Source organism: Schistocerca piceifrons, chromosome 8 (genome assembly GCF_021461385.2).
Source record: "Schistocerca piceifrons isolate TAMUIC-IGC-003096 chromosome 8, iqSchPice1.1, whole genome shotgun sequence".
Classification (NCBI taxonomy): Eukaryota; Metazoa; Arthropoda; class Insecta; order Orthoptera; family Acrididae; genus Schistocerca; species Schistocerca piceifrons.
In genome coordinates this window covers 161333687-161348188 of record NC_060145.1, presented here as the reverse complement: position 1 = coordinate 161348188, position 14502 = coordinate 161333687, and the positions used below count along the sequence as shown (strand labels likewise).

Genomic DNA, 14502 nt, shown 5'->3' with positions numbered 1-14502 from the left:
TATGGTGAGTAGCAACTTTCCTTCTCTTGAATGATAATCTTCAGAGCTGAGATGTAGTGGCAGCAACCAGATGTGGTAAGATTTAAACCTAGGTGCACATTGGTGGCTTTTAACACAAATGGACAATGCAGAGCAGCATGATAAGATACAATGCAAGAATTGGACAGGTGGAAAGCAATATCGCACATGAAGTAGACAGGAAGAGAAAAGGTAGTTTTAGTATCAGTGCAGACAAGCCAATGCTGATACGCTATACTGTTCGCATGGGTGTTTCACGAGCTGACAGCGGCTTGATAATAACTTGGGATCAGAAACACGAGAGGAAATGGAACTTGCCATGCAAGTCAATCTGCAGGAAGAAAACAGTCTGAAACCAAATAGAGAAGTTCACAGGAATAAACTCAGCATGCTCCTGGAGCAGATGGTTTATGACTGAGCACTCTAAAACAACACTCGGCATGAAGTGCAAGGCGACGTATGTGGTGACTGAACTCAGCATAAGCACTGGCCCACTCAGCTTATTGCCAGCCATAAGTAAACACTTATGTCAGTGGATGTGCCCACACTACGCGTGTGCTCTCTCCATGACAGGTTTTCGCATTAATTTGTTGCACTAACCATACTAGCTCAGTTGCCTCCATTGCGATGGGCGCTGGTGGGGATACTAAAGGTTGGGAAGCAGATATGTGGAAAATTTTTTTACTTATATATGTGTCTTTTTGCCTTACTTCATCTTTTATGACAAAAAGAGGATACTCGTGTGTTCAAAGGAGATCTTGCAGTATGAAGGGTGGTGTGTGGGTTTTTTTTTTTTTTTTTTTTTTTTTTGGGCGCAAAACGCAAAACTGCTATGGTCATTAGCGCCTGGTCCGTGACTTAGGAAACAGTAAAAAACCGAAAATGGAAACCAGTAGCAATGGGAACGAAAGTCATAAAATTGGAGAAACTAAAAGCAGAAGGAAGGCTTAAAAATCCACTACAGAAAGGGGTGGGTTGTCCCCAAAAAAAGCTTCAAAAGACTGACGTCATTTCACTGGCACTAATAAACTCGAGAACGCGATCGGCTGAGCGCGTGTCATCTGCTAAAATTGACGATATATCAGGTGACAGCTGTAGACAGGAGCGTAACGGATTAAAATAGGGGCACTCAATTAAAAGGTGTCTTACCGTCCACAGCTGAAAGCAGTGGGGACAGAGTGGGGGAGGATCGCCGCTTAAAAGATGTCGATGGCTAAAAAGACAGTGCCCTATCCGGAGTCTAGTTAAAATTACCTCCTCCCGACGACGCGTTCGGGAGGAAGAGGTCCAAGCACAAGGAAGAGCTTTCACGTCCTGCAATTTATTATGGGGAAGTGTCGACCAATGTGCGTGCCATAAAAGAACAACACGACGACATAAAACGCCCCGTAGATCGGCGAAGGGAATCGATTGAATAGCTGGCCGAAGAAGAGAGACTGCAGCCTTGGCTGCTATATCGGCCGCCTCATTTCCACAGATACCAACGTGTCCCGGGAGCCAGAGGAACGCAACCGAGACACCCCCCAGGTGGAGCAAGCGCAGACAGTCCTGAATCCGGTGGACCAGAGAGTGCACAGGGTAAAGAGCTTGGAGACTGAGGAGAGAGCTGAGAGAATCTGAGCAGATAACGTACTGTATCCGCTGATGGCGGCGGATGTAGTGGACAGCCTGGAGAACAGCATAAAGCTCCGCAGTATAAACCGAACACTGGTCGGGAAGCCGAAATTGATTTGGGGTGTCGCCAACAATATAGGCACTCCCTACACCTAACGATGTTTTCGAGCCATCGGTGTAAATAAATGTGGCTTCCATCATTTGTGCACATAGAGCAGCAAATGCCCGACGATAGACAAGTGAAGGGGTACCATCCTTGGGAAATCGACAAAGGTCATGGAGCAGGCAGATCCGGGGACGGAGCCAAGGCGGTGCTGTACCCCAAGTTGTCAAGAAGGTTTTATGAAAGCGGAAGGAAAGAGAATGGAGCAGTTGACGGAAGCAGACTCCTGGTGGTGGTAGGGAGGAGGGGCGAACTGCATACCCTACATCAAAGAAGGCGTCGAAAAAAATGTCATGGGCTGGATTAGCAGGCATGGAAGACAGATGGCTAGCATAACGACTCAGAAGGACTGCTCGCCGATTGGACAGCGGAGGTTCAGCAGTCTCAGCATAAAGGCTTTCCACAGAGCTGGTGTAAAAAGCTCCAGACACTAAACGTAATCCACGGTGGTGGATAGAGTCGAGACACCGAAGAATAGACGGCCGAGCAGAGGAGTAGACTATGCTTCCATAGTTCAATTTCGAGCGCACTAAGGCGCGATAGAGGCGGAGAAGGACCACTCGGTCCGCTCCCCAGGAGGTATCATTCAGGACACGGGGGGTGTTAAGGGAACGCAGACAGCGAGCCGAAAGATAGGAAACGTGGGAGGACCAGCACAGTTTTCTGTCAAACATAAGACCCAAGAATTTAGCGACGTCGGAAAACGGAAGGTTGACAGGACCTAGATGTAAGGAGGGCGGAAGAAACTCCTTACGTCGCCAAAAATTAACACAAACGGTCTTACTGGGTGAGAAACGGAAGCCGGTTTCGATGCTCCACGAGTGGAGGCGATCGAGACATCCTTGAAGACGTCTTTCAAGCAGGCTGGTCCGTTGAGAGCTGTAGTAGATCGCAAAATCGTCCACAAAGAGGGAGCCCGAGACATCAGGAAGGAGACAATCCATAATTGGATTAATGGCGATGGCAAACAGTACAACACTCAGCACGGAGCCCTGGGGTACCCCGTTTTCTTGGGAGAAAGTACGGGAGAGAGTAGTGTTCACCCGCACCCTAAATGTGCGCTCTGCCATAAATTCGCGAAGAAAAAGGGGCAGCCGGCCTCGAAAGCCCCAAGAGAACAGTGTGCGGAGGATGCCTGTCCTCCAACAGGTATCGTATGCTCTCTCCAGATCAAAAAATATTGCTACTGTTTGGCGTTTCCGGAGAAAATTGTTCATGATATAAGTGGAGAGAGCAACAAGATAGTCAATTGCAGAACGATGCTTTCGGAATCCGCATTGGGCAGGTGTTAAAAGACTGCGGGATTCCAGCCACCAAGCTAAACGGTAATTCACCAAATGCTCCAAAACCTTACAGACACTACTCGTGAGAGAAATGGGGCGATAGCTAGAGGGGAGATGTTTGTCCTTTCCAGGTTTCGGAACAGGAACGACGATAGCTTCCCACCATAGTCTGGGAAAAGTACTGTCGGTCCAAATTCGATTATAAAGGCGAAGGAGGTAACGCAGACTATGGGTTGATAAATGCAGCAACATTTGGACGTGGATACCATCCGGTCCTGGGGCGGAGGAGCGAGAAGAAGAGAGTGCATGTTGGAGTTCCCGCATGGAGAAAACAGTATTGTAGCTTTCGTAATTTTGAGAGGAGAAAGCAAGATGTCGCACTTCTGCTGCATTTTTCTTCGGGAGAAACTCTGGCGGGTAATTTGAAGAGCTCGAAACCTCAGCAAAGTTCTGACCCAATGAGTTAGAAATTGCGACGGGGTCCACTAAGGTATCATGCGCGACAGTGAGCCCAGAGACCGGGTAGAAACTAGGCGCGCCTGAGAACCATCTAAGCCGACTCCAAACTTCCGAGGAGGGAGTGAAGGTGTTAAATGAGCTAATAAAGAATTTCCAGCTTGCCTTCTTGCTATCGCGGATGACACGACGGCATCGCGCACGGAACTGCTTATAGCGGATACAGTTGGCCAAAGTAGGATTGTGGCGGAAAACTCGAGGAGCACGTCGCCGCTCACGTATTGCGTCACGGCACGCCTCGTTCCACCAAGGAACTGGGGGGCGCCGGGGCAATTCGGAGGTGCGTGGAATTGAACGTTCCGCAGCAGTAAGAGTAACGTCGGTAATATATGTGACCTCATTGTCGACGCTGGGAAAGTGACTGTCATCGAATGTCGCTAGAGACGAAAAAAGTGTCCAATCGGCTTGGGCAAACTTCCAGCGTCGTGGGCGCATATATGGCAGTTGAGGCTGCAGTCTAAGGACACATGGAAAGTGGTCACTCGAGTGTGTATCATCAAGGGCGAACCATTCGAAGCGCCAAGCTAGCGGAACAGTACCGACCGCAAGGTCCAAATGAGATAAATTTGTCATGGAGGCAGACAAAAATGTAGGGACCCCAGTGTTGAGGCAAACTAGATCCGCTTGGTGGAAGACGTCTAGCAATAGTGAGCCACGTGGACAAGGATGTGGAGATCCCCAAAGCGGGTGGTGGGCATTGAAGTCCCCAACCAGCAAATAGGGGGGGGAAGCTGACCAAGAAGATGAAGGAGATCAGCTCGTGCCATTGGTGTGGACGATGGAATGTATACAGTACAAAGAGAGAATGTGTATCCAGAAAGGGAAAGACAGACGGTGACAGCTTGGAAGGAAGTGTTTAAGTGGATTGGGTGATAATGGAGAGTATCATGGAGAAGAATCATGAGTCCTCCATGGGCTGGAGTGCCTTCAACAGAGGGGAGATCATATCGGACGGACTGAAAATGAGGGAGAACAAAGCGGTCATGGAGACGCAGCTTTGTTTCCTGAAGACAGAAGATGACCGGCGAGTAGGATCGTAAGAGGATCGACAATTCATCCCGATTGGCTCGAATGCCGCGGATATTCCAGTGGATACTGGACATAGGGTGAACAAAAAATGGAGGAATGTGACCAAGGTTGCTGTCAACTCAATGACTGCTCAGAGCTTGCGACCGACAGCATGGAATTGCATTCAGCCGGAGGCAGAAGATCCTGATCCATACCGTGTTCAGGAGCAGCTCCTGCCACCAGCGATCGGGCGGTTGATCGGCCGCCAGCAGTGCGCCTCGACGACACAGAAGACAGCTGAGGGCGATTTCCGCCAGGTGGTGCTGTAGATGGGACACGCCTTGGCGGAGAAGGAGATGAACTGGGTTTCTTTGTAGCCTTCTTGGAAATATGAAGTTTAGATGAAGGAAGAACCGATGGTTGTGAAGTTGGGGTACGTAAAAAATCTTCACAAGTATGCTCTTTTTTCGAAGTTTTGGTGTCTGACTTTTGGGCTCGAGATTTAGCAGAACCCGATGAAGGGTGAGCCATAGAGTAGGCAGGAGAAAGTGGTGAGGTTGAACGGGCGATCTTTGCACTGGCCGATCTGACGACCGTGGCACTAAAGGTGAGGTCGCAAGTCTGCGTGGCAGACTCCTTTGTTGGCCGAGGAGAAGCAAGGACAGTGCTGTATTTTCCTGTCTGAGGCACGGTGGGCTGTCGACTGCCGAATAATTTTTGAGCAGCAAAGGTCGACACCTTTTCCTTCACTCTGATTTCCTGGATGAGCTTTTCGTCCTTAAAAACGGGGCAATCTCGAGAGGAAGCAGCGTGGTCACCCATACAGTTGATGCAGCGAGGGGATGGAGGTGGACAAGCACCCTCATGGGCATCCTTGCCACACGTAACACATTTGGCCGGATTGGAACAGGACTGGCTGGTGTGATTGAACCGCTGACACCGATAGCAACGCGTAGGGTTTGGGACATAAGGGCGAATGGAAATTATCTCATAGCCTGCTTTGATTTTCAATGGGAGTTGAACTTTGTCAAATGTCAAGAAGACAGTGCGGGTTGGAATAATGTTCGTGTCAACCCTTTTCATAACTCTATGAACAGCCGTTACGCCCTGGTCAGACAGGTAGTGCTGAATTTCTTCGTCAGACAATCCATCGAGGGAGCGTGTATAAACGACTCCACGTGAGGAATTTAAAGTGCGGTGCGCTTAAACCCGGACAGGGAAGGTGTGGAGCAGTGAAGTACGCAGCAATTTTTGTGCCTGGAGGGCACTGACTATTTCTAACAACAAGGTGCCATTCCGTAATCTGGAACAAGACTTTACAGGACCTGCAATTGCGTAGACACCTTTCTGAATAATGAAAGGGTTGACCGTGGAGAAGTCGTGACCTTCGTCAGACCGAGAAACAACAAGGAATTGTGGCAACGATGGAAGAACTGTCTGTGGCTGAGACTCAGTGAACTTACGCTTGTGAGCAGACATAGTGGAAGGTGAGAAAACCATTGCGGAAGAATCCCCCATGATTACCGGCGTCTCCGATGGCGCGCTCCTCCCTTGTGGGGGCCCTCTCTGAGGGCACTCCCGCCTTAGGTGACTGTTCACACCTCAGGTCACACCTCCCGACAAAAGGACGGAGGGACCAATCGGCACTTTCGGAAGGTATCAGCTCGGATAATCACCCCTCCCTGGGCCTGGCCGTTACCAGGGGGTACGTACGTGTCCTACATGTCTGCCCGGGGCGGGGAATTATGTGTTACCCTGTCACCGGCTACGCACAAAAATGCGTGGTTCGGCCTTCAGACACGCACAGGGAGGAAGAAAGAGAAAGGGAAAAACAAAGAAAGGGAAAAACAAAGAAAGGGAAAAACAAAGAAAGGGAAAAACAAAGAAAGGGAAAAACAAAGAAAGGGAAAAACAAAGAAAGGGAAAAACAAAGAAAGGGAAAAACAAAGAAAGGGAAAAACAAAGAAAGGGAAAAACAAAGAAAGGGAAAAACAAAGAAAGGGAAAAACAAAGAAAGGGAAAAACAAAGAAAGGTAAAAACAAAGAAAGGTAAAAACAAAGAAAGGGAAAAACAAAGAAAGGGAAAAACAAAGAAAGGGAAAAACAAAGAAAGGGAAAAACAAAGAAAGGGAAAAACAAAGAAAGGGAAAAACAAAGAAAGGGAAAGGGAAGAGGAGAGGAGAGGTCTCAAACGCCGCAGCGTAGAAAAGGGTAAAGAGAAGGACAAAGGAAGGATGAAGACAGACAAGCAGAGAAGGCGAAGAATGCGGTACATTTACGAGCGTCCGTCTCCGGACGTAGGCACAAACCATACTCCCAGAGGGGGAGAAAGGGAAGGAAAGAGCCAGAGGTGAGGTGAGGAGGGGCGAAGATGGGGGAGAGGGGAGGATGTGGAAAAGGAAGGTATGCAGCCCGGAAAGGGAGGAAGGCCACATTAGCTCGGGATCCCGTGCTCGCTACGCACGTATCCACAAAAGAGTTGTGGACCTCCTGGGGATAGTATGAAGGGTGCATGCATTGAGGGGAGCTGGATGAATAATGTCATACAAGAGTGATCTATGCCAAACAAGAGCTACTATAATGATCATCAGTTTTTAAGACACCAAATTTCATGGTTCCTATCTTTTGGGATGGTTCATCAATGGTGAGGCTCTTTTTCTGGGCTTACTCTGGAACTATCAGCCTCAGTAAGGCTAAAACAAGTACTGCCCGCATAAAATTAAGGAAAGCCAGTAAAGCAGTCAAAACATTACCCAAGAGTAAGTAAATGGGATGTTTTGTTACATAAGTGGTCCATTATGAAAGGGATCATAGCCAGAGTCCTTTCCTCACCCTCTTCTCCTCAATCTTATCTGCAGAGAGATGCATATGCCCATGTTATTTCCAACATAACTCTATTGACTGACAGCTATACATTCCTGGTAGAACTGCCATTTCTCCTCACAAATTTCAGGGCTCAGTAGATGCCCATTTCATCAACTGTTAAAGAGACTGGTGGTTGTTCATATAGAAGAGCAATTTTGTACAGCAAAACACTATTATTACAAGTATAACATAAAACAGGTGTAATGAACAAAATTGGTAACTATAGCCTGATAAGGGCAATGAATTAAGGTTGAAAACAGGAAAGAGAAAAGCACTGAATACTGAGAGCAGGCTTTGAACAGGGGAAACGATACCTGTGACCAACACTCTGAAGGAAAGAAATATACAGAAATTCAAAATATATTACTATCACAAAGCAAATAATCCCCACAATCAAGCCCTGAAGATCACACAATAATGATAATAATAATAATAATAATAATAATAATAGCAGCCACTGCTGTGATGAATAATTAGAACTTCACCTTGGATCAAGAGTATAATTTATCTGTTTAGTAGGACTGAGAGAAAGGTAAATCTTAAAACACCAGAAAAAATTAATTTAGTACTAAGCAAATACTACTTTTTCTGTGTTTTAGTAGCATGACATCAATCCTAGAGATGCCTGAGGATAGCTGCAGAAACTGTGTGTTGGAAGTATAAAACAACTTCAAAGCCACACTCAAAGACAGAAAAGCAGTCAGCAACTGTTTAATGCGGAACATGGATGGTGACATGTGTAACAAAGAAACACAATGTCATATAAATACAGATTAAGACAATGTAAAAGTCCTTGCTGCTATTCAACTATTTGGTTAGAGCTGTAGGGTATCAATGAAAGAGAATAACTGGAACTTAAATTTTGGTTGTTGCTGAAGAGAGAATCACTAGTAAATGAGGACTACTATAAAAGCCTTCTATCTTATTAATAATTTGTGTTACGGACACTTTACGAGGGGTTCAAGAACCAAAACGTGCCTCATTGCTATTACATGATGAACATTAAACAATAAAAAGAATTTGACTAAAACATAATTAACTTCATTTCAACTCTGATTAAAATAAGACACTCCATATTATTCCTAAACCTAAGTTTTTTACACTGGTTCACAACAAAAATTCAATTACTTTACTGCTTAGTGTATATGTGTTGAGTACCTGAACCCTCAAACTCTAAGTGTGCAGTTCCCAGAGGAATGATCTGCAGATATTTTCCTCGGAATTTTGAAGCTATTGTGAACTCCTGCCAGCATCTCCATTTGCGACCTTCACAAAACTGTGCAACCATCGGTGGGTGGTGAGAAACCTGCTCCGATACAGCACGCCATCCCAAATCCTCTGTTCGATCACATTCAAAAGTCTCTCCTAGAAGAGGATTGAATGGCTTTCCTGTGCGTACACTTGTTGTGGCATAACTGGAAACTGTAAATGCTGCAACATACGCCAGCTGCTCACAACCATCTGCACACTCTGCGGCCTTATCCAGTATCTCGGCATATTCATAATCTTCTGTCAGCCTTTGCAGCATTGAAAGTGGCTCTGAGAAGTTAACCTGCCAAAGACAATTTATATATTATGAGAGCACCAGTGAATAAAAAAACACAAGAATGACTAGCACAATTTTTGACAATTTATACATTGGAGTAACTTATCTGTCAAATAAATAAATAACTCAGCATACTATGGCATCACTTTTACTTCATCCAATGTAGAAGGAACACACATTTCTCTCAAATGAGTGAGCAACACTGATTGCTCCTGTGCTGTGATATGATTTTATCTGAACTAACAGTTTAAAGAAGATTTATCAGGAAACTAACAGTTTAAAGAAGATTTATCAGGAAACTAATACTATTCACTATACATCACATTCCTTGTTTTATTATCTCTCTCACTAGTACACAATACAAGTCCCAACAACAGGACTACTGAGCCTCCACAAGTTCCTGATGTGCTAATTCATTTCTCTGGCATCAACCAAACTCTTATTCTGCTCTCTTTGAGCATGTGTGGTTCTTTTCTCTGCATGCACCTGTTGCTCTCACTCCAATTCTGAAGACAACCAGAGCAAGCATGGAACACTATACCATTACTATTTTTCATTCACCCTGCAGATTCAGTTAAACACTAAGACGCTTGCTTAAATTCTTCACAATTTTTCCGAAACTAAGCACCATGTTCACCACGTGATATTAAAGCTATATTATGTGAATGTCCTTTCATCTATTCTTCTCTTGCAATATGCCAGGTCAACATATTTCTTGTTGATGCAAGTCACACCCATGAAATGCCTTTTTTCCTTTTCTTGTTGCTTTCATATATGGACTGAGGAATGGCAGCCATCTAACAAGCAAGCATCTACATTCCATTAGGTCACCCATTATATCATAGATATCCATCACCAATATGTCCCTCTATAAATTAGAATAGAAGCATATAAATAATTTGGCACTGTAACTTTTATTATATAATAATGCTTACAGAAGGACCTCAACATACATGATGTATCTGTTATCTTCCCCCCATCTACATTCCTCTGGTTCATACTTGACTGCTTAACTGCTTCCCAGTATTACTCCAATTCACTGATGTGGGATACAATTAAACTGTATCATTAACTCTTAGGCAGGAAAAGTATAGTAACTCTTTATCTTTTCACGGTCCTCATTCATTCTTGCTCCCATCCCTGAGACACCTCTTTTACCACTCCCCTCATCAGGCAATTCATCAGCACCAGTTAAAATTTGGTCTCTTATCAAAAATTTCCCCACACATACCTGTTGCCAGTGGTTTTTTTGTTTTTTTTTGTTTGGTCTAGTCCTGCACAGACGTTAGAAACGAAACCACTCATCTAAAACTTCAAGGTTCAGTGTTCATACTAAATATCCACTTTATCAGCAAATTATTACTAAGTAGAGTACTTTCACAGATTTATAATCATATTCACCATTTGAACTTAATATACAGGGAAGATGTTGTTGTTGTTATGGTCTTCAGTCCTGAGACTGGTTTGATGCAGCTCTCCATGCTACTCTATCCTGTGCAAGCTTCTTCATCTCCCAGTACCTACTGCAATCTACATCCTTCTGAATCTGCTTAGTGTATTCATCTCTTGGTCTCCCTCTACGATTTTTACCCTCCAAGCTGCCCTCCAATACTAAATTGGTGATCCCTTGATGGCTCAGAACATGTCCTACCAACCGATACAGGGAAGATACTACACACAATCCAATGGGAAACTAAGTAGAAATATATTTCCTTGTACTTTACTGAAAGAGACATTGCAACATCAATCTGTTTACACAACAATGCCTTTGTGGTCTTTGACAGTTTTAACATATTCATATTTCCATACGTTTTGGAATTTTAACACAGTACTATGATGAAATAACTTCCATATCTATTAATTTATGGTATGTACAAACCGGCAGGGGAATCTTTGTCAACTCCTTGCCAATACAGTTCTTCATTATACTCCACAAGTTCAGTGGATAATTAGGTTTATCTGGAACACGTGTCCTCCTCTGTCTTCTCTTGCCTGTGGTGGGTAATGTCCCAAGACCAATCTGGTGACTGCTCACATGTCCCTGGAAGGGAAGAGAAAAGTCAATCTTCTTTTTCCAGTAAAATTGCACCAGCTTAAAAAACATGCATATGATCATGAAATGACTCCTTATTCTTTAAATGAGTATTTTTGTGTAGCACATGCACGCACACAACAATGAACACTCCTTGTTTCCTTTGCTAGTTTTTTTTCACGGAGTTGAGGTTATAAGGGAATTATGTTATTTCTAAACAGAGTATTACATGACAATCCGCCGCGAACGGTACTGGTCTAGTGTGACAGCCACCTAGCGGTAGCATGGGTGAAACTATAAGATGTACAACTTTGCTTCCGCCGTTTGCCGATAGGTGGCAACAACGGGAAGTAGCGGTCGAAAGAAACAGATCACAGATATCGGGCAGTTAGCTTGGACCTCTGTCAACAATACCTCATTCAAACATTAGTTGACTTGTGTCTGCATCATAAAATTGTTTTTCATTGAAAATATCAGTTTACGAGCCTAATTCTCGTCATTTGCGGGAAGTGTTACTGTTTTGTTTCAATATGAAGAAAACAGCGACTGAGTCTCAGCAAATGCTCTCAAGTATGTATGATAAGGATGCTATTAATGAACAAATGTGTTGCAAGTGGTTTCAACACTTCAAGAACGGTGATTTTAACGCCGTAGATCAGCATAGTGGTGGAAGAGAGAATGTTTTCAAAGATGCAGAATTAGAGGCATTGCTGAGTGAAGACTCGCATCAAACTCAAGAAGAACTGGCAAGATTAGTGGGAGTGACACAGCACGCCATTTCAAAACAACTCATCTCAAGGCTATGGGCATGATTCAGAAAGTGTTAAAACGAAGTGAAACAATCACAGGTGCTCATTATCGAACACAATTGATGTGTTTGCACAGAGCATTAAAAGACAAATGGCCGCAATACAGCTATAGGCACGATAAAGTGATTTTGCAGCACAATGCTCAACCCCACGTTGCAAAAAGAGGTCAAAACGTACTTGGAAATGTTAAAATGTGAAGTCCTACCCAACCCGCTGTATTCTCCAGACACTGGTCCCTCTATCACCTGTTTCGATCAATGGCGCATGGCCTGGCTGACAGCACTTCCAATCTCATGAAGAAGTCACAAATTGGATTGATTCGTGGATCACTTCAAAATATGAACAATGTCTTTGACGCAGGATTCGTACACTGGTCAAAAGATGGGAGAATATAGTGGCCAGGGATGAAAAATACATTGAATGTTACATGCGTAACCAATTTGTTTCATTAAAGCCTCAAATGTTGGGGAAAAAATAGTGGGAGCAAAGTTGTACATCTTGTAGGAAAATTAGCAGACACATTATCCATGTGCCAGAATACAGAGTAGTTCTAAACTGCCATCAATCTGCGCATGGGCACTAGGCAGCGACAACTTGCGCATGCACAGGAGGAGCTACCGCAGTTCTTTCTGTTTGTTATTTGCTTATTGTTAGGTGGCTAGTGGCTTATTTCTGACTCCCGTGTTTGGGATTTTTTGCATTTTTTTTTCAGTAAGTAGCTTTTAATAAATGCATATTCCCCCTTTCCCCAGTCAGCAATCATTTATTTCTCAGTAATATGCATATGTTTATAATGTTACACCATGATTTTCAATTTGTATTGTAATGCCTTAGTGTACGTAAGTTCATGTTTGATCGGACTGCATCGCTTGCTTTATTTCAGCATGCCAGAAAAGAGAAACTGGCAGTGATAACGAGAAAATCTGTGCAGTTTGGCCCAATAAGACAGACGAGGACTGCAAAATTCTGTGTGTGTGTGTGTGTGTGTGTGTGTGTGTGTGTGGGCGGGGGGCAGGGGGGGGGGGGGGGGGGCGGTGCGCGCACACTGGTACTTTTAAATGCAAATTCAAGTGCATACATCCACAACAACTTCTGAAATGGTGGGCTGTGCCATTCCGAGGCTGAGATCCAGACTCATGAAAGATTCTCCAGTTGCCAGGAAACATAATGTTACAGCCAGCCTGCATCATCTCAGGGCATTTACCGGCATTTTATTCGTGATCCAGGTTGGTATGATCACAAAACATATAAACATATGATTTAATTCTTACTTTTGAGAATGTGAGACAGCCTCCATTACTGTACCACACTTGCTAATTCCATCTTCTATCACAGACAGCAGCTTCTCAAAACAGGCCATGTCCATTCTCAAAAAGTTCCGAAATTCTTGCAGATCTTTGGGCCTCAGTTCTTTCATAAGCAGTGAATATAATCCACTGCCTTCATCCCTTTTTTTCAGAAAGAGTTGAACTCAACAATATCTGTCATTTTGTTTCCATCATCATTCTGCCCTAATCAGAAGGTTTACTCTAACTGCCAGGGGAATAGCTTTTTTGAAAGAAAGAAAGAAAGAAAGAAAGAAAAGAAAAGAAAAAGAAGAAGAAAAGAGGGGCCCCCCATATGCAAAACATTGTATAAATGTAAATTTAAACACACATATCCGTATAACCAAGTGTCTTAATATAAAACTAACTGTGGAGTCCATAAGTCTTTCCGCTCCCGGGATTGGAATGACTCCTTACCCTCTCCCTTAAAACCCACATCCTTTCGTCTTTCCCTCTCCTTCCCTCTTTCCTGATGAGGCAACAGTTTGTTGCGAAAGCTTGAATTTTGTGTGTATGGTTGTGTTTGTTTGTGTGTGTATCAACCTGCCAGCGCTTTCGTTTGGTAAGTCACATCATCTTTGTTTTTAGATTTATTTTTCCCACGTGGAATGTTTCCCTCTATTATATTAACTGTGGAGTCCATAATTCAGGCTAATAGTAACCTACATAAGAGAATAATAATTACTTAATAAATAATGATAAAAAACTCTCTCTTATTACATAGGAACCTTTGAAGCTTGAATAAAAAATTCGAACGAATGACATTCCAATATGTCACACAGTCCCCTTTCTGTTTTGTGCGGTAGAACGAACAACTTTACAAGAGATCAGACAGTTCTAATTTGAGTTTTGCGGATTATTACCATCTACTGCACATGTGCGCCAGGTCTATCACGCATGGATGGTGTAATAGGTCTATGTGAACCAGCCTGTAGTCACAGATATGCACACTTGTGATCATGCCCTTTCAGATGTCAGATAACCTGCCCAATTTCTGCATTATGACAATGACTGTACTATTTTCCTTTGTGCCCCCCCCCCCCCCCCCACCAACACACTTTATACACTCTCCACTGCTAGAGCTGCCACCTGCCATCTATGAGTGGTTATTGTACGCTGACATCGAACACAGGGGCAGTGGTCACATTACTATGACTTCAACATGTATATACTGGAACAGCTAAAACCTTTGCAGTGTGGACTTTTCAGTATCAATCAGAATTAACACCCCCACTCAAAATATTTTGATACATTGATGGAGTGGGAAGTAACATGCTCTTTATTTCATTCTGAATATTTGAGGGATTCCAATTTCATGCCTGA

The 14502-nt window shown here is 43.9% G+C and overlaps 1 protein-coding gene across 4 annotated transcripts in view; it reads right to left on the bottom strand.

The window, feature by feature from the left end:
• The window catches only part of LOC124711207 (oxysterol-binding protein 1), a 306892-nt gene that overhangs the window by 64004 nt on the left and 228386 nt on the right, over window positions 1–14502 (bottom strand). For all 4 annotated transcript variants that reach the window (XM_047241150.1, XM_047241152.1, XM_047241151.1 and 1 more), the window contains 2 exons: window positions 10893–11054; window positions 8626–9019 (listed from right to left, as the gene is read on the bottom strand). In XM_047241150.1, the coding sequence (XP_047097106.1) occupies window positions 8626–9019; window positions 10893–11054 (556 nt within the window). The remainder of the gene's footprint in view (window positions 1–8625; window positions 9020–10892; window positions 11055–14502) is intronic.